At 35.1% G+C, this 22,680-nt stretch overlaps 1 protein-coding gene across 6 annotated transcripts; it reads left to right on the plus strand.

The window, feature by feature from the left end:
* The first annotated feature begins 191 nt into the window (after positions 1 to 191).
* On the plus strand, positions 192 to 20,592 carry LOC114356142 (probable uridine nucleosidase 2). Of its 6 annotated transcripts, none has more exons than XM_028309249.1 (9): positions 1,641 to 1,760; positions 2,810 to 2,943; positions 8,433 to 8,531; positions 13,087 to 13,186; positions 14,652 to 14,820; positions 15,629 to 15,745; positions 19,225 to 19,361; positions 19,952 to 20,138; positions 20,442 to 20,592. In XM_028309249.1, the coding sequence occupies exons 2-9, from the start codon at positions 2,882 to 2,884 to the stop codon at positions 20,579 to 20,581; spliced, it is 1,011 nt and encodes a 336-aa protein (XP_028165050.1). In that variant the 5' UTR covers positions 1,641 to 1,760; positions 2,810 to 2,881; the 3' UTR covers positions 20,582 to 20,592. The 6 variants fall into 6 exon arrangements, with proteins under 6 accessions (XP_028165046.1, XP_028165048.1, XP_028165050.1 ...); XM_028309250.1 differs by lacking the exon at positions 1,641 to 1,760 and adding an exon at positions 2,635 to 2,772 and having other exon boundaries at positions 2,844 to 2,943; XM_028309245.1 differs by lacking the exons at positions 1,641 to 1,760; positions 2,810 to 2,943 and adding an exon at positions 192 to 408.
* Positions 20,593 to 22,680: the final 2,088 nt, after the last annotated feature.

The raw sequence follows: 22,680 nt of genomic DNA on the forward strand, positions 1-22,680 counted from the left end.
CAAGATTAAAAGTACACAGAATCACTGAGATTTATAATTTTGGAACGACACTACTGTGAGTTTTTATCACATGGAATATCTCTATCTATTAAGCCAATGAAAACCATTTTATTATTCAAATAAGGTCTCGTCATGGAACAAACAGATGGTGTCGGTGAGAGACATAAGCAAACCATGCACATGTCTTATAAATTACCAGGGATATTTAGTACATATTTAGTACTTAGTAAATCAATTGAAGAATCCTGATGAGAAGAAAGTGAAGTGTTTATTTCAAGAGTTTATCAAATCTGATGAAAAAATGAATGATGCAGTGATGGAAAAGAGAAAACTTTACATTTTGGCTTCAATTTCTTTTTTAGTATTTATCGTAGTTGTTGCTGTGATATTGTCTTTATGTTTGGACACGTAAGTACTACCTGATTTTTGTTTAAAGAACCAATGCAGTCTTCAGCATTATCATCATCATCATTTCAGCCATAGATAGGACCACTGTTGAACATAGCCCCAATGATATTATTTTGCCGGTCACAGATGCTGTCTCAGAATAAATATCTGTACAAAAACTTCTGAATGTGTAAAAAGTTTTTACCACCTGAACAATTGCCATAATAATGTTTTACCTTATTCTGTGGTTTTACTTACATTATCAACGTAATTGTCGTCAATTATGTGCGCTATCTTTGCAAATAAGTTTTAATATTATTTGCGAAATGTATCTAACGATTTAGGTAATTACTAAGATGAACTTTTAAAAAAATTGTACATGCATAATAAAAAACATCTTGATAATGTAATGTTTGTGACCGGTTATTGCCAGAATTTATAATATTTACTATCCTGTGTACGTAAGTACATTATACATAGATGATCAACACAGTCTTAAAACATCTTATTCATTAGATCATGAGAAACTTTTTATTCTGAGAAATAATAAATAAATAGGTACAACGGTTCATATTTCATCTTCTTCATATTTTGTTTGTCATTTCGTTCTTGGTAGAGCGGTCGTCATCCACGTCGATTGTAGAGGCAGCTCTATGCACGATCTCCTATCTTTTCTTGTTAGTCATAATAAAAATGAAGTTTTAAGGGCGTATTTCCAAAGGTCCACGACTCTTGTTTTTTTTTTCCCACCGGTTTTAATAAAGACAATGTTTTTTTAACAGTAGAGAAGAAAACCTGTGGGAATAAGCCGTTTTAAGGTTGAGATGTTTTCGTGAACAGTACATCCTCGGATGTAGAGCGACTTGAAATCAAATGCTCGTAGATTTTATGCCTGGACCTACTTACCCATACAACATAATATCGATAGGTTTCTATGATTAATTAATATTATATTTACGAGGAATACCTTTTAAAATAATTGTCAATTAAGATATAATAACTAATACTTATTTGTTAATAGTTATTTAATTACTAGACAGATTACTTATACAGGTAATAAAAATATCAAAAATTGGTTAGTTACTATTGTCATTTTTGTGTTTCTATTGACGATAGACTGGTGCAGGTGTCTATTAAGATCAAGTTCATAGTGTATAATTTGTTTGTGTAGTGTAATTTTGTAATTTCCTAACTATTTATTCATATAAAAACTTTAAAGTTTCAAAGTATTTATTTGAACCATTTAAAAGTACAACCCGGTCAAGTTAACTGCCCACCTCGCTGGAATGCGACTCTCTCTCGCACTCACCCGCACATCTCCCTGCGTTCGCCCCGTTCGTACCAAAGCGTCGATGTGACGTCACGGCAGCCAGGTGCGCAGATTCGACCAGTAGGCCTAGGATGCGCGCCACGATAAACTTTTATCGCGCCATTTTCTCGATTGTATGCGATAAGCCCATACATTTGTCGTCTAAAATCATTGTGATTTTATCACGGCGATCATACTAGCCCGGCTGGTTGTAGATTTCTTCCCATGGGTCTTCACTGATTATAGATNTTTATAGACAGGTCTCAAGGCCAAGCTAACAATATTTGCGATACCAGTTTTCTTTGATTCGCATAAAAATCAAAAATCGTGAGCAAGTGACGTCATAACTATTCATTAGTTAATTACCTGAGCAACTGCTACATTTTTTATGTTAATTACTTTACCATTCAGGTTCATTGGTTTGTAACCAACAGTATCTACAGTCAGAGTCAAATAGTTTGTGTCACCAAAAGTAGGCAATAAGTTCGCAACACGTCTTTATTACAATTGGAATAAGGTTGTGTTATCAATTTTTTGGCCACTTTGAGTGTCAGAACTATTTTATTTTGACGCTGACTGTAGGTATATAAAGTATTACAAAACGATGATACATTTTTAGTTGGAAGTTTTACTTTGGCTCAAAAAGTGTTGCTCTTGTATTTTTGCATTTTTTTTATTTAATCATATCTTTTTATTTCAATTATTGGGTACAAAAACTACAGGATTTTGGAAATATTTTCATAATTTGAATTTTATTAATATGTTAAATTCTTTTGGTACCTAAAGATTTCCTATATAATTTTAATTTGTATCTGCAAAAGTTTAAGAACTTCACATTTAAAGAATAATTAGTCATAGATAAATTAATTGTTTTTTCGTAAAAGGTCTGACAGTTTATTTTATTTTATTTTATTTTATTTCACTAAAAACACACAAATTGAAGAAAGCATTGAATTGTAATACACTTTTTTCACTTTTTTCCTAAAGGCCGTTGCTGTTGTTATGTAATTAAGGACAAAGAAATCCAAGATTTACCTGACTAGATTATAAAGTATCATCTTGAGATAATATTGCAGGTACTTAGTTGGTACTTATTATTGTTATCATTTCAAGGAAAATCCGATATAAAACCTCAGTCACCTTTTAGTCTCTTCTTTGGTACACAGTGATACAAAAAATACTACAATGAAAAGTGCTATCAAAATTATAGTGTTTGTGTTATGGCTTTCTTCAGTTTTGGCTAGAAGGTATGATATTATTTTTTAGATTAAAAAAAATATGGGTCAATATTGATAATAATAATCCACGCAAAACTGTGTTCAATATTTTAATTTAAAATGTTTAGCAATGATAATATTTTAATGAGTACATTAAATTAATTAATTATACTTAGTCATTTCTGGAAAACGAGACACTTAATTTTAATAACTGCATATTTTCAACCGACTTCAAAAAAGGAGGAGGTTCTCAATTCGACCCGTATGTTTTTTTTCTATGTTTGTTACGCGATAACTCCGCCAATTAATGAACCGATTTGAGCAAATCTTTTTTTGGCGTATAGGTAATACCTCAAGGGTGGTCCCATTTAAATTTAATAATAGAAAAAACAACCCTCAAGTTTTTTATACGCAATATCTCCGCCGATTATAAATCAATTTGAACGATTAATTTTTTGTTGTATAGGTATTATCAAAAGGGTGGTTTCATGCGAATTTGAAGAAAATATTTCACCCCCAAGGGTGGAAAATTGGGGATGAACTTTTTTATACGCAATATCTCCGCCGATTATGAACCAATTTGAACGATTATTTTTTTGTTGAATAGGTATTATCAAAAGGGTGGTTTCATGCGAATTTGAAGAAAATATTTCACCCCCCAGGGTAGAACTTTTTTTTTTAATTTTTAGTTTTTTTTTGTGTTCACGCATTTGAAGTCGGTTTTTTTTTAAAGTTAATTATTGAAACATGAATTCCTTATTGGTATTTTATTTATTTATTCGCTTACATTTTCAATTTATTATTGTTTTTAAATATTTATTACTTTCTTGATTTATCTTTATTTATAATAATATTTAAATTTTTATGAGTAAAAACAATTTATATTTATGTAAGTAATCATTTTCTTACCGGTCGGCCTGAGGACCGTTCTTTGTGGAAATCCTTGGGGGAGGCCTTTGTCCAGCAGTGGACGTCATTCGGCTGAAACGAATGAATCATTTTGATCATAATAAACCAGATAGACTACTTAGTTCTAAAGTACTAATCCTAATGGTCTTAAATTATAAATACAGTCGACAACACAACAAACTACTCATCATTTGCTGGAAATTCGTATCCTTAAAAACCTGCATAAAAATAATACCACTATGTTTAACTCGCTGTCGCCTGTACAAGTGGCAATATACACGGCGTAGTATAGTGAAAGATAAAACAATCTTTTTCACGAATTCATTATCGCTGCCATAAAATTGTGGTGTTTCTATAAGTAAGTACATTCGGCTACACATCAGCTGTACATTGTGTTGCAAAAGTGGTACCCATTTGAACTACACTGGAACCCATTTTAACTGCACTGGATACAATAGCAAGAAACTACCAGCACTTTCTAAAAAAATAGATTATTGTCTAAATATTCAAAATTCCTTATCTCTCAAAAACGGAACTTCGGTACTTACAACTGGAGATTAAAATAAAATTGGATTTATTGGATCGCAAAGAATGAGGGTTAGTTAGAAACTGTTCAAAAATGCCAGCAGCTAGCTTTAATAAATAAAGATTAAATTAATTCAAACTTTTTTTTAAATAAATGTAAAATAAATGAAAATGCGTAGTAGGTCAGGTACTTTTTAAGATATAGAAGATTTTATAACCGACCCTTTTCTTGCGATCCGATGTAGGTACGGTCTTACGTAGTTGCGATACGGGCGACTTTGCAACGAAAATGTATAGCTTGATGTGCTGTCGACTGTACATAAGACAGTTTTTACCTCAATGTGCTGTCGTCTGTAGTCTGTGCCTAAGCACTACCTACACATAGACGCCATATTCAATATTTCAGGCATCTCAATAGCCACATTGTAATTCAAATGCAAAAATATGCAAATACCTACATAGCCAAATTTTTCAATTGTAGGCCAAGGATGAATCATTTAAAATGATTAAGCGCAAATTTGCCGGTGCCCATCAACGTCAATCGACATTCAGTCAATACTAAGTAGTTACTCGTATTTCTTTCTACTTCGCATTAAATAATGATAAATAAGAGGAACGGGTTTTAAGTTTTTAGTTTCATTTAATGGTGTTAAGACTCTTTAAAAAAATTCATCAAAATTAAAAAAAAACAGTAAGGCCCAGAACAGACGGTGAAACGCAACTGCAACGAAACTGCAACTTTCTGATGATTCTCATGAATGAAACTGAAACTGAAAGTTTCAAACTGGTCGCGTCATGAGTGGTCTCTCAACGGATGCTATGGCAGAAACTTAGATGCAACTCAAAAGTAACTAGCAGTTGCAGTTTCGTTGCAGTTGCGTTTCATCGTCTGTTTTGGGCCTAAGTCCTAAAGCACATCAAGTTAAACACAGATTTTTTTTTTGTTGTAAAGACGGGTGTACCTTCCCTGTACACAAAGGATTACAAAGAAAATAAGATAAGAGCTTTTTACCTGATAACTGATAAGCTCATTAGAAAAAGCTGCGTACATAATACCACGCCGGTAGAGAATGTAGAGTCATCAAGGTTGACACTAAAACCAGAAAAATAGCACGCTGTATATACTCGTACTTATCGCTATTTAGGTGTATTCTTTGTAGAGGATGATTTGAATAGATTTTTGTTACATATAGCCGAGTTAAGTCTATTATCTTTGTAGGTAAATATACAGGGTGGAAACGATAAGTGATCTCACTCNGATCAGTATGGGTATGTATGGGAGTGCGGCGCACACTACGCCGATTCGATTTGGCCGATTCTTCATACAATTTAAAATCGGGCACAACTATCGGCCAACTAAAAATCAACGGTGTGCGCCTACTCTAAATTGTAAATACAGTCGGCAGCGCAAAAAAGTACTCATCATTTGCTGGAAATTCGTATCCATAAACATCTGCATAAAATGCCACTATGTTTAATTTGAGGTGCTGTCGCATAGGTACAAGTGTATAATATACACGGCGTAGAATAGTGAAAGATAAAAAAACTTTCTCACGAATTCATTATCGCTGCCATAAAATAGTGTTGTTTCTATAAGTACAGTCGGCTGCAAATCAGCTGAACATTGTGTTGCAAAAGGGGCACCCATTTTAACTGCACTGGAAACAATAGTGAGAAAACACCAGCACTTTCTAAAAAAAAATATTATTGTCGGAACTCCGGTACTTAAGTACAACTGGAGATTTGAAAAATCTGGACCGCACAGAATAAGGGTTGGATAGTAAATTTTCATTATATTAACTTCAAAAGTGCCAGAGCTAGCTTTCTGAAATAAAGACTAAGGCCCAGAACAGACGGTGAAACGCAACTGCAACGAAACTGCAACTGCTAGTTACTTTTGAGTTGCATCTAAGTTTCTGCCATAGCGTCCGTTGAGAGACCACACATGACGCGACCAGTTTGAACCAGCGTACCCGTAACCTAAGGCACGGACTAAGGTTGGGTTGCACCATCTTACTTAAACGTCTATCAAACTCCATACAAATAACACCGGTCGTTATAGTTACTGTTATAGTTAGGTGGTGTAACTCAGCCTTTATTAAAGATTTGTATTTTTAGTACATGTAAAATAAATGAAAATGCATAGTTTTTCCATTATATTAAGAAGATTTTCTCTCCGACCTTTTTCTTGCGGTCCAGTGTACATAGACGTTACAGTTTTTACCTCAATGTGCTGTCGTCTGTAATAGTCTGTACCTAGGCACTACCTATACATAGACGTCATATTCAATAACCTCATTGTAATTCAAATTCAAAAATATGCAAATACCTACATAGCCAAATTTTTCAATTGTAGGCCAAGGATGAATCATTTAAAATGATTAAGCGCAAATTTGCTGGTGCCCATCAACGTCTATCGACAATCAGTCAATACTAAGTACTCGTATTTCTCTCTACTTCGCATTAAATAATGATAAAAAAGACGACCGGGTTTTATGTTCTTAGTATACATATTAGTTTCTTATAATGCTGCTAAGATTCTTTAAAAAAAATCATCAACATTTAAAAAAATCAGTAAGTCCTAATAGCATACCATGTTAAACACTGATATTTTTTCATTGTTGTAAAGACTGGTGTACTTTCCCTGTACACAAAGGATTACAAAGAAAATAAGATAAGAGCTTTTTACCTGATAAGCTCATTAGCAAAAGCTGCGTACATAATACCAAGAATGTAGAGCCATCAAGGTTGACACTAAATTCAGAAAAATAGCACGCTGTATTTACTCGTACTTATCGCTATTTAGGTGTATTCTTTGTAGAGGATGATTTGAATACATTTTTGTTTCATATAGCTGAGTTAAGTCGATTATCTTTGTAGGTAAATATAGAAGGCCTTGAAATAGAGAAGGGCCTTTTGGAAATCTTCCTGGATAGATAATTAGATAAAACATTTCGTCACTTACATGACTAACTCTCTTATCTCAGTTTTGCCACTTTCTCAAAACCACGGGTTTTCATAAGTGTCTATAAGTTGAGAACCAATGTACAGTCACGGAATGAAAAGGTTCGTCAGTTTTCAAATTGATTCCTTCAACGAATCGCGAGCACATATTACCTTTTGAAACTATGTTACAGAATAATCTCGAGTTAGAGAAAATAATCTTTAACTGTTCGTCAGTAAAGTTCAAAATTATTCAGATCAAAGTTGTTTGACGATTTAACTTGTCAAGAAGATTATTATGATTGATAAAGTAAAACCTTCTTGTTGGTTCAACCTGCCATTATCTATTAAATTAAAAAAACTACATTTTGTAACATTGCACTGATGGGATAGAAAAATAAACANAGTAGGTACAGTCATAATATTGTTACTATTTACATACTGAGATATCAAATTATTAGTACCCTGACTATGATCAGTTTTATGAGTATAATTACATTTAATATTGTATGCAAACAATGAGGCTAATTTATTCTTAAATTTTGTAGAGAGATACATTGTATCTACAACTGTTAGCAACACTGTTTCTTGCACGATTATGTTGGCAGGTTTGACTCTTACAGAACCTAGTGCAAGCGAAAACCGACACTACATACGGCTACTACGGCTGTACATACAGATACGTGAGTTAGAGAAAATCGTAGACAATGGAAGCAGGAAAAAATTGTAGTCCTAACTCAAATCGCCAAAAGACTGAGATAGGATAGTTAGTCATGCGAGGGACGATTTATTTGCACGACATTATATTCTAGCAGTAACACTGCCCAATTGTGCCGTTTTAATTTTATATTTCTTTCATTTGTCAGTTTTGTGTGGTACAGTCAGCGTCAAATATTTCATGACACCCAAAGTAGCCAAAAAGTTGGCAACGTCTTTGGTAAGATTTAAAAGTTGTATTGGTAACTTTTTGGCCACTTTGGGTATCATGAAACATTATTTGAGGCTGACTGTAATAATGCAATAGAGAGTCAAGACGTGTCATCTTTTCAATTTGTACCACGAAAGTTTCAAAATAGAGACTTAAAGGTTTCTAAAAAAATACTATTATTGTGCTATTTAAAAAAAAATGTGTATGTTTTCAGAGAAAAACGGGGTCCTAAACTTGTTATAGACCATGATGGTGGCGCCGATGATGCTATGGCAATATTTATTGCGTTGCTTGAAGAAAAATACTTCATGGGGTATGTCTTCTTTCCTACTTGAGAGCCGGTACCGAATACTGAAGGATTTTAGTATTATTTTTTCAGGTGCAGTCATGAAGTTAATATTCCTTAAATTAATTTTATAGCCGCAGCTGCGGTTAAATTAATTTACTTAAGTGATATTATTATCCATTTTAATTAATGTTTTTAATTGTATTAAAATATGCATCCGATATTGACGTCAATCGTCACGGTTAAAAAACTTGAAACTAAAGATTATTTTGGTTTTGTCTTGTCAGCTGCAGCTGCTGTTAGCTTAATTTACTTAGGTGATTTTATTATCAATTTTAATTAAATGTGGCTTATTGTTTTATAAATATGCGTCTGATAATTACGTCAATCATCAGTGTTTAAATTAAGAAACTTTAAACTGTTTTTTTTTTGTTTTTTCAAGGTTCAATTGATCTCAAATTAGTGTGAAATTCTCATACAACTTATTTGTAGGTACTTTTAACCAGGGATGTTATGGATATCCGTAACCGTGACCGAAACTTTCGAATATCCGAAATAAAAAAATAACCGTAACCGATTCAAACGTTTTGGATAGTTTCGGATGTAGGCAGTTTAAATTGTTATTTGTATAGCATTATATGTAAAGGCATAACAGCCTGATTTACCTTTATAATGCCATCTAGTATCAATTTTTATTTTTTTATTACTTTTTATTCGATGTAAAGTGTGCGGCCATGATTGAACCGTGTTGGACAACCATTGCAAATTGCATTCTAAAGCACAGATATCCGTAACCGTAAACGATACTTACGGATATCCGAAATAAAAAAATATCCGTATCCATAACCGAAACTACATTATCTATAACATCCCTACTTTTAAGTAACTAAGTAGGGTATTTTCTGTCTCTATAAGCATGCTTGTAAAAGAATTAAATAATTTAATAAATAGACCAGTGACTGATGATTTGTTTGAATGAGTATCAATACAATGAATCTTTGAATGAATTGAATCGTGTTGGTCGAGATGTTCAAACAAAATACAATCCCAAGGCTTTATTAATCTAAGAGCCCATGTAATTCAGTTCATTTATTTCCTATCTACTAATAAATGTATAAAGCTAAAGAGTTCGTTTGTTTGGTTGAACGCGCTATTCTCAGGAACTGCTACTGGTCCGATCGATCGAAGAGGGGCGGAGCAGTAAAGAAAAATGTTGCCAAAACGGGAAATATTATTCGAACTATTTTCACGCGTATGAAGTCGCGGGCACAGCTAGTTATTGTTATATCTCGGAATCTTTTGATTTCACCTGATTTATTTGCACTCAAAATGGATTTTTCATTGCGAATTTTTTTATACTTTTCAGACCTAATGTTGTCGGGCTCACTACAGTCAACGGAAATGTGAACGAATCTCAAGTGTACATCAACAGCCAGAGGATCCTTGATGTCGCCGAGAGAAGAGATGTAAGATAATAGAGTTGATGTTTTTAATATGAAAAATAATATCAATCCCATAAGTAATTTTAAAAAGTTACACTTGCGGTGAACACTTGTTTAAACTAAAGACTCTTGGGCTGGGTTGCGGACTTTAACAAACGTCAAAAATCTTTCGAACTCTATACAAAAACCATCGATTTTATTATTAAAGTTACGGTTAAAGTTAAGTGGTGCAATTTAGCATGCATGTAATTGCATTTTAAGCTAGTGTTCAATAGGTGCGTATCTTTAAGTTAGTAACGGACTTACTGTGAATCTTTTTATATTACCTACTCCAGCTGGGCTAAGATGTGCACCATGATAAAATCTTATCGACTATTGTAAACGATAAATGTATGGCCTTATCGTGCAAAATCTATAAAGTGCCACGATAACAGATTGTGGCGCGCATCCTTGGCCTTCAACCCTATCCGGTGTTTGGCAATCCTACTAATATACAGGGTGTTAGGTAAATGGGTATATGAGCCGACACTAGCCCATGTTAACATGATCATATAAATGGTATGGTGAAGTCAGAAATTTGATATCATCATTTTATTTTTTTTAAGTTTCATACAAAATAAATTTTATAAATTCGGATTTGTATGAAAATTAAAATAATTAAAATGAAGATATCAATTTTCTGACTTCACCATACCATTTATATGACCATGCTAACATGGGCTAGTGTCGGCTCATATACCCATTTACCAAACACCCTGTATAAATGCGAAAGTTTGCATGTCTGGATGTTTGTTACTCTCACGCAAAAACTACTGAACGGATTTTGATGAAACTTTATAGTATTATTGTTTATAACGCAGAATATAACACATAGGCTATAATTTATGACGATATGTGACAAACTAAATTTCACGCGGGTGAAGCCGCGGACAAAAGCTAGTTGTTCAATAAGTATATTTATATTAGTAACGGACTTACTGTGAATCTTTTTATATTACCTACTCCAGCTGGGCTAAGATGTGCGTGGGCCATGATAAAATCTTAAATGTGTGCAAAATCTATAAAATGCCGCGATAACAGTTTGTTGTGACGCGCATCCTTGGCCTTCATTCAGCCCTATTCCGGTGTTCGGCAAGTTTTTAATAAAGGAGTTTACAGCGCACCTCGCGACTCTCCCTTTCACTCACCCGCAAAGCTCCACACGTCCGTAGCAGAGCGTCGATATGACGTCACAGCTGACAGATGCGCAGAACTCGATCGGGCTGTATAAACACCTTCCCTAAAATTGTCAATTAAAAAGATATTTCTCGAACAAATGCTCTTTCCAGGTGCCAATATACAGAGGCAGTGCCGATGCACTGGTCCTTGGCTATTCTTCGGACGCCTACTTCGGAGTAGATGGTCTAGGAGACAGCAAGAATGTCAGCTACCGAGCCATAAAAGCGGAGCCACTGGTGGCAGCTCTAGCTCTCATTGAGTTCTCTAAGAAATACGAAGGTAAGTTACTTCAAAAACTATTCTTGAGTTTAGACGACAAACGTATGGGCTTATCACGCAATGTCGATAAAATGACGCGATAAAAGCTTATCGCGGCGCGCATCCTAGGCCTAATGCTGGGATAATGCGCATTATGATAGGCATTTTATCGATTTTCATTTATCATACTATTCATGTATCGTCAAAAATGACCGATAACATTCTAAAAGCATTCTGAGGAGCAATCGTAATCATTTGAAAGTTCATAACGTACGATATAATCAGTTAAACAAAGCGTTTGACATAAATTCTGTCAAACGCTTTGTTCTTATTCTATATACTTACTCTATACTCTTTATTCTTATCGTACGTTATAAACTGTCAAATGATTACGATTGCTTTACACAATTCCACCTCTGATTCATCAAAGTTCCTATGAAATTGGTATTAAGTAGATCATAGAGTTCAATAGCGTTTAATTTGTTTAAGTTTATCTTAGGCGTCTAACAAAGCTTATATTATTATTATTTCTTCAAATCTAGAACGGAGAATCTCTTGGTCTGCATTTCACAATTTTTTTTAATTCACATACAATTATTTTAACAGTGCTTAATTAAAATTACTAGTAAACACCACATCACTTCGAGTCTTTGCAGTAATTTTTCGTAAAGCAAAACATTGTAATACAAACATAACTTTGTTGATTTCAGGACAACTCATAGTGGTCGCTTTAGCTCCGTTGACCAACATTGCTTTGGCAATCAAAATTGATCCCGAATTCTTAACAAGACTAAAACAGATCTATGTTGGTGCCGGTCATGTTTATGGTAAGTTATTTTACTAATCATATAAAGGCATTTTGACATCATCATCATCATCATTNTATAAATTGTGCGGCAGTATTGACGTCAATCGTCACGGTTAAAAAACTTGAAACTAAAAATTATTTTGGTTTTGTCTTGTCAGCTGCAGCAGCTGTTCACTAGGTGATATTATTATCAATTTTAATTAAATGTATTTCATTGTGTTTTTTAAATAGGCATGCGTCTGATAATTACGTCAATCATCACTGTTTAAAATAAGAAACTTTTTCAAGGTTCAATTAATTTGATCTCAAATTAGTGTGAAATTCTCATACAACTTATTTGTAGGCTTAAATAAGTAAGTAGGGTATTTTCTGTCTCAGTAAGCGTCCTTGTAAAAGAAAGAAATAATTTAATAAATACATAGATCAGTGACTGATGATTCGTTTGAATGAGTATCCATACAATGAATCTTTAAATTAATTGAATCGTGTTGGTCTTGATGTTCAAACAAAATACAATCCCAAGGCTTTATTAATCTAAGAGCCCATGTAATTCAGTTCATTTATTTCCTATCTACTAATAAATTATAAAGCTAAAGAGTTCTTTTTTTTTTGGTTGAACGCGCTATTCTCAGGAACTGCTACTGGTCCGATCGATCGAAGAGAAATATGTATTATTCGAACTATTTTCACGCGTATGAAGTCGCGGGCACAGCTAGTTATTGTTATTATTATCTCGGAATACTTTAGATTCCACCTGATTATTTGCACTCAAAATAGGTTTTTTATTACGAATTTTTGTATAGTGTTGCTTATAATATTACCTATATTTGATACATATTAATTTTTAACTTTCCAGGCCTAATGTGGTCGGGCTCACTACAGTCAACGGAAATGTGAACGAATCTCAAGTGTACATCAACAGCCAGAGGATCCTTGATGTCGCCGAGAGAAGAGATGTAAGAAATTATAGTGTTTCGTTTTCTTTTATACGAAAAATAATAGCAACTGCCTTAGTTATTTCAAAAGTTACACTCAAGTTCTTACTTCTCTCGCGTTACTTCGAGACACTTGTTTAAACTAAAGACTGGGCTGGGTTGCACATCTTACTTTGACTTTAACAAACGTCAAAAATCTGTCAAATTCCATACAAAAATCACCGGTTCTTGTTATAGTACTCAGCTCTGCTCTGCTGCAACTCGGCATGCATGAAAATTCCATTTTAAGCTAGTGTTCAATATGTGCGTATCTTTAAATTAGTAACGGAGTTACTGTGAATCTTTTTATATTACCTACTCCAGCTGGGCTAAGATGTGCGCCATGATAAAATCTTATCGACTATTATAAAGTACGGTCACAAGTACGGCCAACGAGAAGCGATACCAAATGTAAACAAACCCAATGTCATGGGTGAACCCGTCTGACTTTGACATACATTTTGGAGGGAGAACGAGACATTACGACAAAGACAGTCGTTTTCTTTTGTATCGCTGCTAGTTGGCCGTACTTTAGACGATAAATGAATGGGCTTATCGTGCAAAATCTATGAAATGCCACGATAACAGACTGTGGTGCGCATCCTTGGCCTTCAGCCTTATTCCGGTGTTCGGCAAGTCTTTAAAAAGGGGCTTACTTAGTTACTTACATTACAACCCGATCTAGCTAACTGCGTACCTCGCTGGAATGCGACTCTCCCTCGCACTCACCCGCAAAACTCCACGCGTTCGCCCGCTTCGTACCAGAGCGTCGATGTGATACCGGATATTTAAAAACTACGACAATTTTCTATTAATAAAATGAAATACATTAATCTTTGAGGTAAATATCAATAAAATGGCTTATAATAATGACGGTTTATAATTAAAGTCCAAAAAGTTACAAAAAAGCCATATTAAGGCCTTACAAAAAAACTAATTTCTTTTTCTGGGCAATTCACTCTAATGACGAATACATAAATAGTAAATATCTGTTAATGTCGAAATATTTCCAAATAAAATAGACGATCTTTTTTTTACTGATCGTTTGATGACATGATGCAGTTCAGTCAGATTACGCAGCAAGTAAACTAATTTAATATTCGCTATTCAAACACACACTCACGATGGCAACCGAAATCGCCCGAATTGATCTGCCCCCTAGACAAGTGGCAAAATCTGACATTCTATTCGAATGGATTCGATTTTCGAAAAGTGTGACTAGTCTAATCTAATAATATACCGACTGATCGCGTTCGAAGCACCTGTGCGGCCCTAAACTCGTCACGACATGCAACGAGACAATGGGCCAACTATCCGGCTATCCGGCCTAGCAGCTGACCGGATATCCGGTATCCGGCCAAACAACTATCCGTTTCATCTCTAGTGTAAACACCTTCCCTAAAATTGACAATTAAAAAGATAATTCTTGAACAAATGCTGTTTCCAGGTGCCAATATACAGAGGCAGTGCCGATGCACTGGTCCTTGGCTATTCTTCGGACGCCTACTTCGGAGTAGATGGTCTAGGAGACAGCAAGAATGTCAGCTACCGAGCCATAAAAGCGGAGCCACTGGTGGCAGCTCTAGCTCTCATTGAGTTCTCTAAGAAATACGAAGGTAAGTTACTTCAAAAACTATTCCTGATTTTAGACGACAAACGTATGGGCTTATCACGCAAAATCGATAAAATGGCGTGTTAAAAGCTTATCGCGGCGCGCATCCTAGACCTACTGCTCTGACTGCATAAAATGCCTATTGTGATGCGCATTATGCGCATTACGATAGCCATTTTATCGATTTTCATTTATCATACTATTCATTTATCGTCTAAAATTACCGATAACATACTAAAAGCATTAGTAATTCGAATAAGAATTCCAATAATCGGAAAAGTTCCTATGAAATTGGTATTAAGTAGGTAGATCAGGGTTTCCCAATTTTTCTTTGCCAAGGAACCATAATTGATTATACTTTTCCTAGCGGAACCCCCGTACTACTCCGCCTGCAGCCTGCACGCCCTGCCCCCTGCCCCTCCCTTGTGCGTAAACAAGTCGGTGCGCGCGAACAACGTCGGTCACGAAACGTGGGATAATATTTTTTACGGTACCCTTGCGGCCTTTCCACGGTACCCCAGGGTTCCGCGGACCACCATTCGGGAACCGCTGACTGGTAGATCATAGAGTTCAAAAGCATTTAATTTGTTTAAGTTTATCTTAGGTGTCTAACAAAGCTCAGTTAATTCGATACCTAAAGTGCTTTTTTCTTAAAATCTAGAACGGAGTAACTAGCTTTTATTTTGCATTTCACAAAAATATTTTTTTAAATTCACATACAATTATTTTGACAGTGCCTAATTAAAATTACTAGTAAACACCACACCACTTTAAGTCTTTGCAGTATACAAACATAAGTTTGTTGATTTCAGGACAACTCATAGTGGTCGCTTTAGCTCCGTTGACCAACATTGCTTTGGCAATCAAAATTGATCCCGAATTCTTAACAAGACTTAAACAGATCTATGTTGGTGCCGGTCATGTTTATGGTAAGTTATTTTACTAATCATATAAAGGCATTTTGACATCATCATAATCATCATTTCAGCCACAGGACGTCCACTGCTGAACATAGGCCTCCCCCAATGACTTCCACATCGCACGGTTGGTAGCGGCCTGCATCCAGCGCCTTCCTGCTACCTTTATCAGGTCGTCGGACCACCTTGTGGATTATAAAGGCATTTATATCTATTGATCTTAGTTTACTATGATGATTTTAGTCAATGTACGGACCATGTAAAAAGTGTTTATTCAAAGGTTTAAAAGTACGTGTTTTTTTTGTTTTTTCCCGAAGATTAACTGGCACAAAAAACCATAAGGCATTAAACTCACCCAATATTTATAAGACATTTAAGTTTGAATAAATAAGCAGATTATAGGTATGCAATAAGTATAGTCATTCTTTCAAGATTTAATTTAAATGTCGCTCTAAATACTTTGTAACAGAATATAATATGGAAACGCACTTTAAATTAAAAACTAGTTTGCAAAGTGTACAAAAGTTAAAGTTGAAAATACCACACAGAACGTAGGTTAACATTTTGCTATTTTCTGTATTAAACAGAAATGTTTGAACTTAAACAATAGAGNTCTATCCTGAGGAAAGAAGAAGAAATTGAAAGTAAGGAATCAGCAGAAACATCGATACAACATTCATTCGAAGACCCGAAACAAGACTTCTTTTTAATCGAAAAAGGAACCAAGATCGAAGATATTGAAGATATTGAAGTTGGCTCCTACAGAAGCAACCTGCTTGTGATAACAAATAGATTTGACGCCGGCCTTTTAGGTAGTGAGCTATTATTTACCATCCTATCGGCTTGGAATAGGGTTCTTACACCTTCAGCGCGGGTAATTCCTGGCCGGGCTGAATTTTATGTTATTGGCGTCCGCTGTGAGCAGATTCCAAAAAAATACCAAATTTCTGCGGATGCTAAAACACTCCTTGGTGTTCAAGACTTATTTTTACACACAGAAACACATAACCGTGATCCATACTTTGGTGAAGACATCTTCACATACAAAGACTTAGAGTTCGTGACGCAAGAAGAGTTAGTCTTTGAAATAAACTTTAATTCGTTTGCCGATATTAACAAAAAAATTGCCAATATTTTTCCAGACAATGCAAAATTGACGGTTACAAGTAGCGGTGAAGTCAATGCACTGGTAGGATTTTTCAAACTTTTTATAACCGAGGACATCGTTATGACAACCGATCCTAGATCAGAAGAGAGATCAGATGCGTGGAAACAAGCTGTGTTTCATGATTTTATACCAATGCAATACACAGAAGGTGAATCTTTCATTGCTCAGTTCTCAACATTTGGCGGGAGACTAAGATTTCTGCCAGATTGTAGAAAACTAATAACGAGAGTGTCAAAGCAATTAACAACGTTCCTGAACGATGACGTCTATATTAATGAGATTATTAAAAGTGCACAAATAGCAACAGTTCATTTAACACAAATGGTGGAGATAGAAGAAGTCGACGTTGTAGATTTGTGTCCGTTTCCTGTCTTCGGGATGATGATGATGAAGCGAGGAGCGCAATCTCTCATTTGTATGGCCCGTGATCGTCAAGATAAAAAGTTTTTTAAAAAGGTTTTCCGTAGGCACAATATTTGCCTGTCCAGAGTAGAAATATTGCTTTACGAAAACTTGTCTCTTGAGCCGTTTGACGGCAAAAGATTCCACGCAGTTTATTGTGACGTATTAAATATGAGTGGCAACATCGACAGATCACTTTATAGCCTGGCTAAACTACTGAAGCATGCGCGATTACAAGAAGGGGGATTATTTATGCCAAATGTGTCTATGAAGGTCCAACTCATCAGCAGTGAATTGTTGGATAAACATAATAAATTAACCGAGAAAGCTATGTCTGCTATGCCCCCAGGATCGAGGACCAACATATTCACAGAATCGCAGATATCCTATGTTGACCCGACGCGGTTGGAACACAAAAATATGTCTCGACCAGTACACTTAACTGACAGCTGTCACAGTATGATACCCTGTGTAGTTTCAATACACGTCGAGAGAGACGGGGCATGCAATGGTATGCTATGTTGGTATGTGATCAAAGTAATGGATGGTGCTGCAGAAATATCCACCAAACGAAAGTCCAGTTTCGTGCATAGTTCTGTTTTCTATAAGGACCAACCACTGGAGGTTAACAGAGGTGACTATGTCACTGCTGTCATGTGCGTTGAAGATGATGGAGGTTTTAAGATAGAACTATTTTCAGAAGTGATATAATTATTTTATGTTTAAGAATAGGTATGTAACTGTAAATGTAACTTTTTGAAACGATTTATTCCCTGTGTTGTGTATGTAATATTAAAATTTGTCAAATATACATGATGTAAAAATATTTTATTAGCTAAATTGTCTTCTTTTTATTTAGTTTTAAGCTAAACTGTATGTGGTAGTTACTGACAGAAGTCAATAAAGCAAGATTTGATCATAATTGTTTTTTAAAAACATCAAACTTGTACTTTAGTTCACATTTAACATAATTAACTAGTATTATTTGTGTATTATTCAATAACCATGTTTGTGTAATATTATTAAATTAAAAAAAATATAGGACTACCTACACTTATTATTATGTGCTACTAACTACTATAATATGAAAATGTTTTTACCGATATTTTTAAATAATGTGTAATAAAACAAGATGATTGAACTATAATTTTGTTTTGTTTTTGAATAACCCAATTTATACACCACTACATTTTTTATCACCGAAAAAATTTAAACAGGTTATGTAGAAATGTGTAAAAAATTTTAAGTAAAAAATTTTTTTTTTCATAAAGTTCAATTTTTTATAAAATTTTCTTTAGTCCGTATTTTACGCGTCACAGCCGGGGCACTCCGCTGCTCGCTAGAGTTGCTAGAGTAGTCGTACGCGCTCGCACATTGCCCCGGTCTGTCTGTCTCGCTCACGCCTTGACCACGCTTCCAGTGTTATTATTACTTACTTAGCTAACTTAGACCATTTTAATGCAACATTTCAAGTAATTTTGAGTTCTAATAAGTCTTACATTATCTTAAGTAAATAGTGCTAGCGACGCGTGTGTCCATAAATTACCAATTTTGGGATGAAATTTTGAGTAACTTTATTTAACTTTTTTTTGCTTAAATAGGATCAGTATTAGTAACTCATTATCCAGAATTTTTATTTCGGTCATAAAAATGTAGTGGTATATAAAAATAATAGTACAATAAAATTTATATCAGACTTGGGTACCATTTTAAAAAACACGATAATTAGTTAGACAGCTGCTGAAAAAATTCGAAGTAATTATTCATCTAATTTCTATTATGGAAGGGGCTATTTTGAGAAGCCAAAATAAAATTTGGAAACATGCCATAAACTAAGTACCTACTCGTAGAATGAAAGGTTACAAAATACCATTTCTGACAGAATTTATGGTATTTACACGGCCTTTTACTGTTATTTCAGATGAAAACACCAAAACAGCAGAGTTCAATGCGAAACTAGACGTAGAAGCATACCACATAGTCGCACAATACGCTAGCAGTGACAAAGTGACGGTAGTTCCATATAATCGAGTGAGATACTCGTTGAATGTGACTAGGGTAAGTAATAAAAAGTTTAAAAAAATTGGAACACAACCACGGAACGAAATTCGTGCCGTTTTACTGGTTTTCCTCGGATAAGGGTACGCGTGCTCCTTCATAATGTGGCATGTGTTAGGTCCTGGTAAATCCCATCGGTTCTGCCGTGTAGGGAGGGACGTCCCACTGTGCGGCAGAGGGAATACACCAGGTTTTTAGTGGGTTCAAGCCCCCACATAACCTGCCACTCCACGGCGGTACGGATTGGCCATTTTATTGGGTCAGAAAAAAATGAATTTTAGCCACACACACACGCTACTATCGGCGATTTAGCCGGTTTTAAGAAGCTTAATGCCGCGACCAATTACACATAGCACACTTAAAAACGCCAAACTGGTGATTAAGTCGCTTTTCTTAAGCTCGACGCAGCGAAATCAGTAGCTAGAACTCGCGCCGAACTCCGAACGCAATGAAGTCGCGAAATCGGGCCGCTGCATCGATATAGTCGCAAAATCGTCGATGCTAAAAGTAGTATGTGGGAGATACTCAAAATCTAATTCAGCATCGATACATAGGTACTCGTGCATTTTTTGTAAATGTTTGTATTACAGGAATGGCGCGTAAAGCAACTTGGCAGAATAAACACAAAGATAATGCAGGAACAAAACAAATTCGAACAAGTGTCTATACCAAAGAGCACTCTCTGGCGACTACTAGATCCGGCCGTTATGAGCATGGCCCTAGATAACAGCATAATTGAGGACATAAGACTTACTGATAACGGAATTATTTTATGTGGTAAGTACTACTAATAATAATAAATGCTAAAAATTGTGAATATGGATGTTTGTTACCCTTTCATGCAAAAACTAATGAACAGATTTTGATTCAACTTTACNAATTTTGTTCAAGATTTTTGTTCTATCAAAAACTGAATTTTAGGCGGGTGACGCCGCGGACAAAAGCTAAAAGTAGTACAAAATAAATTTATAAAGTGAGGTCATCGGTCCACTTTGATGTTGTTGTTGATACAGATACCTAACAGGATGACAAGAATATTATCACGATAAACCAAACTATTTTTTTTTGTTTTTTTTTCAGGCGAGATGAGAGGAATCAACACCAATAACTTCACGTCTGATAGTGGAAATAATATGAAATTAGTTTATGACTCTAATGAAGATGAATACAAAAACTTTCTTTTGAGAGTATTTTCGGCTGATCAGAACAGAATAAACTAATTTTTGTTCCTGTCTTTGCATATAATTTCATTTATTTCCTTACTCTTGATAATATCTTAGTACCTGACTGATTTGATAGACGCTGGGGCAGGAAAGTTCTTGAGTGCCGACCACGAGCCGGAAGACGTAGCGTGGGCAGGCCTCCCACTAGGTGGACCGACGATCTGGTGAAGGTCGCGGGAGGTGCCTGGATGCGAGCGGCGCAGGACCGGTCTTTGTGGAAATCCTTGGGGAAGGCCTTTGTCTAGCAAAATCTATACTTACCTATAATAAATCTGTAGAGAGGTCAATTCTGTACATGAAATATATTTTCAAAATAACTATCAGGGGGTGATAAGTGATCGATACTGATGCCAAAAATGCAATCAGTAAAATTTTTGTCTGTCTGTCTGTATGTTCCTTATAGAAACAAAAACTACTCGACGGATTTTAACGAAATTTGGTACAATTATTCTTCATACTCCTGGGCAGGTTATAGTATACTAAGGAATTCCCACGGGAACAGGAATTAGCGGGAAAATCCTTTTGTATGAAAAACTAGCTGACCCGGCGAACTTTGTTCCGCCTTAATGGCAATAAATAAGCAGACTTTTTTTTTAATTTCGAACGGGATAAAAAGTATTCTTTGTCCTTCTCCTGGCTCTAAACTACCTCCCTGACAATTTTCAGCTAAATCGGTTCAGCCGTTCTTGAGTTATAAGTGGAGTAACTAACAGGACTTTCTTTTATATATACAGGGTGTCCCGTAATGTAACGTCAAGCCGGAACTGGGTGTTGAGGCAAGTTGTGCTGGTTATCAGAAAAATATAAAAAAAAATCTATGTGGCATATTTTCAAAATAATGGGCATTTAAAAAAAATCAAAAATTTCTACTCCAGTTGACGGTCTTTTTACTCGTGTTGCCACAAATCTTCACTTTTCCAAATTTTTTTTTGTTATGTAACCCTGAATAATGCTTCTCTAAATTGTTATAAAAATTACAAAACCAGCTGCTCCAACTTGGATGAAAAAAATACATTATTCCCAAAAAAAATTTCAAAATAAAAATTTTGCCTAGTTTAAACTGACTGTACTGAAAAAAAATTGTACTACGCAAGTGTGGCATGTGACGTCATAATTTGGCGCATTTAGTAAGGATTCCAAAATGGTATAACACTTGGTAAATTCTTGCTGTAATTGTCGACAATTTTTGGTTTTTTGGAAATAGTCCCGTTTTTAACTTTATCTACCTTGGTTAAAAATTATTATTCTAATGTGCCCAAAATTCACAGAAACTTTTGTCACCATGACAGTAATTAGTAGTTGACATACTGTGACAAAAGTCACCCGTGCGTGCGCGCCGTTACTACCTGCACTTGTACTTGGTAACAGGGATAATAAGGATATGAAGTTTCGGTTATGAATACGGTTACGGATATTACAATAATATTATACCGGTTTCGGTTACGGTCACGGATATGAAATCATTTCAGATTATCCGAAAGTTTCGGATAATTTCGGTTACGGAATTATTAGAATTTCAAAAATGTAGGTATCATTCAAATAGCAAGATGCTGCGTGACCCACATAGCTACTTTATGTACCAACTAAGAGGACACCTATGTATGATAAAGGTTAAACAGGCTGCATATTAGATGGTGCCAGGGAATGCCAGACAAGTTGGTAACAAATATTAAGATTTAAGGTACAATTCCAAGACTGGCCGCAGACCGCAAACTGCAAAACTCTATGAAATCGGCAGCGCGGCATTGCCGCTGCGGCGTGTATACTGCAGATTTCATAGACTTTTGCAGTTTGGNATACACTTTGATGTAAGAAATCTAAATTTTTCTTTTAGCCCTCACTGTTTTGGCCATCCTGTATATTTAGATAATTACAATTTTTCCCGAAGATTGACTGGCACAAAAAGCCATAAGGCATTAAAGTCGCCCAATATTTTATGAATTATAAGGCATTAAAGTTGAAATAAATAAGCAGATGATAGGTATGCAATAAGTATAATAATTCTTTCGAGATTTAATTTAAATTTCACTCTAAATACTTTGTAACAGCATACATGGAAACGCATTTTAAATTAAAAACCAATTTGCAAAGTGTGC

Source organism: Ostrinia furnacalis, unplaced genomic scaffold (assembly GCF_004193835.3).
Source record: "Ostrinia furnacalis isolate ACB-3 unplaced genomic scaffold, ASM419383v2 OfSCF2669, whole genome shotgun sequence".
Taxonomy (NCBI): domain Eukaryota; kingdom Metazoa; phylum Arthropoda; class Insecta; order Lepidoptera; family Crambidae; genus Ostrinia; species Ostrinia furnacalis.

What these genes read in the sequence shown, in the direction of transcription:
- LOC114356142 (XM_028309245.1), top strand. Translation starts at nt 302, where the DNA reads ATGAATGATGCAGTGATGGAAAAGAGAAAACTTTACATTTTGGCTTCA. An exon ending in TTGTCTTTATGTTTGGACAC is followed by an intron (nt 409 to 8,432) that starts GTAAGTACTACC and finishes GTATGTTTTCAG; the next exon opens with AGAAAAACGGGGTCCTAAAC. An exon ending in ACTCGTTGAATGTGACTAGG is followed by an intron (nt 19,362 to 19,951) that starts GTAAGTAATAAA and finishes TTTGTATTACAG; the next exon opens with GAATGGCGCGTAAAGCAACT.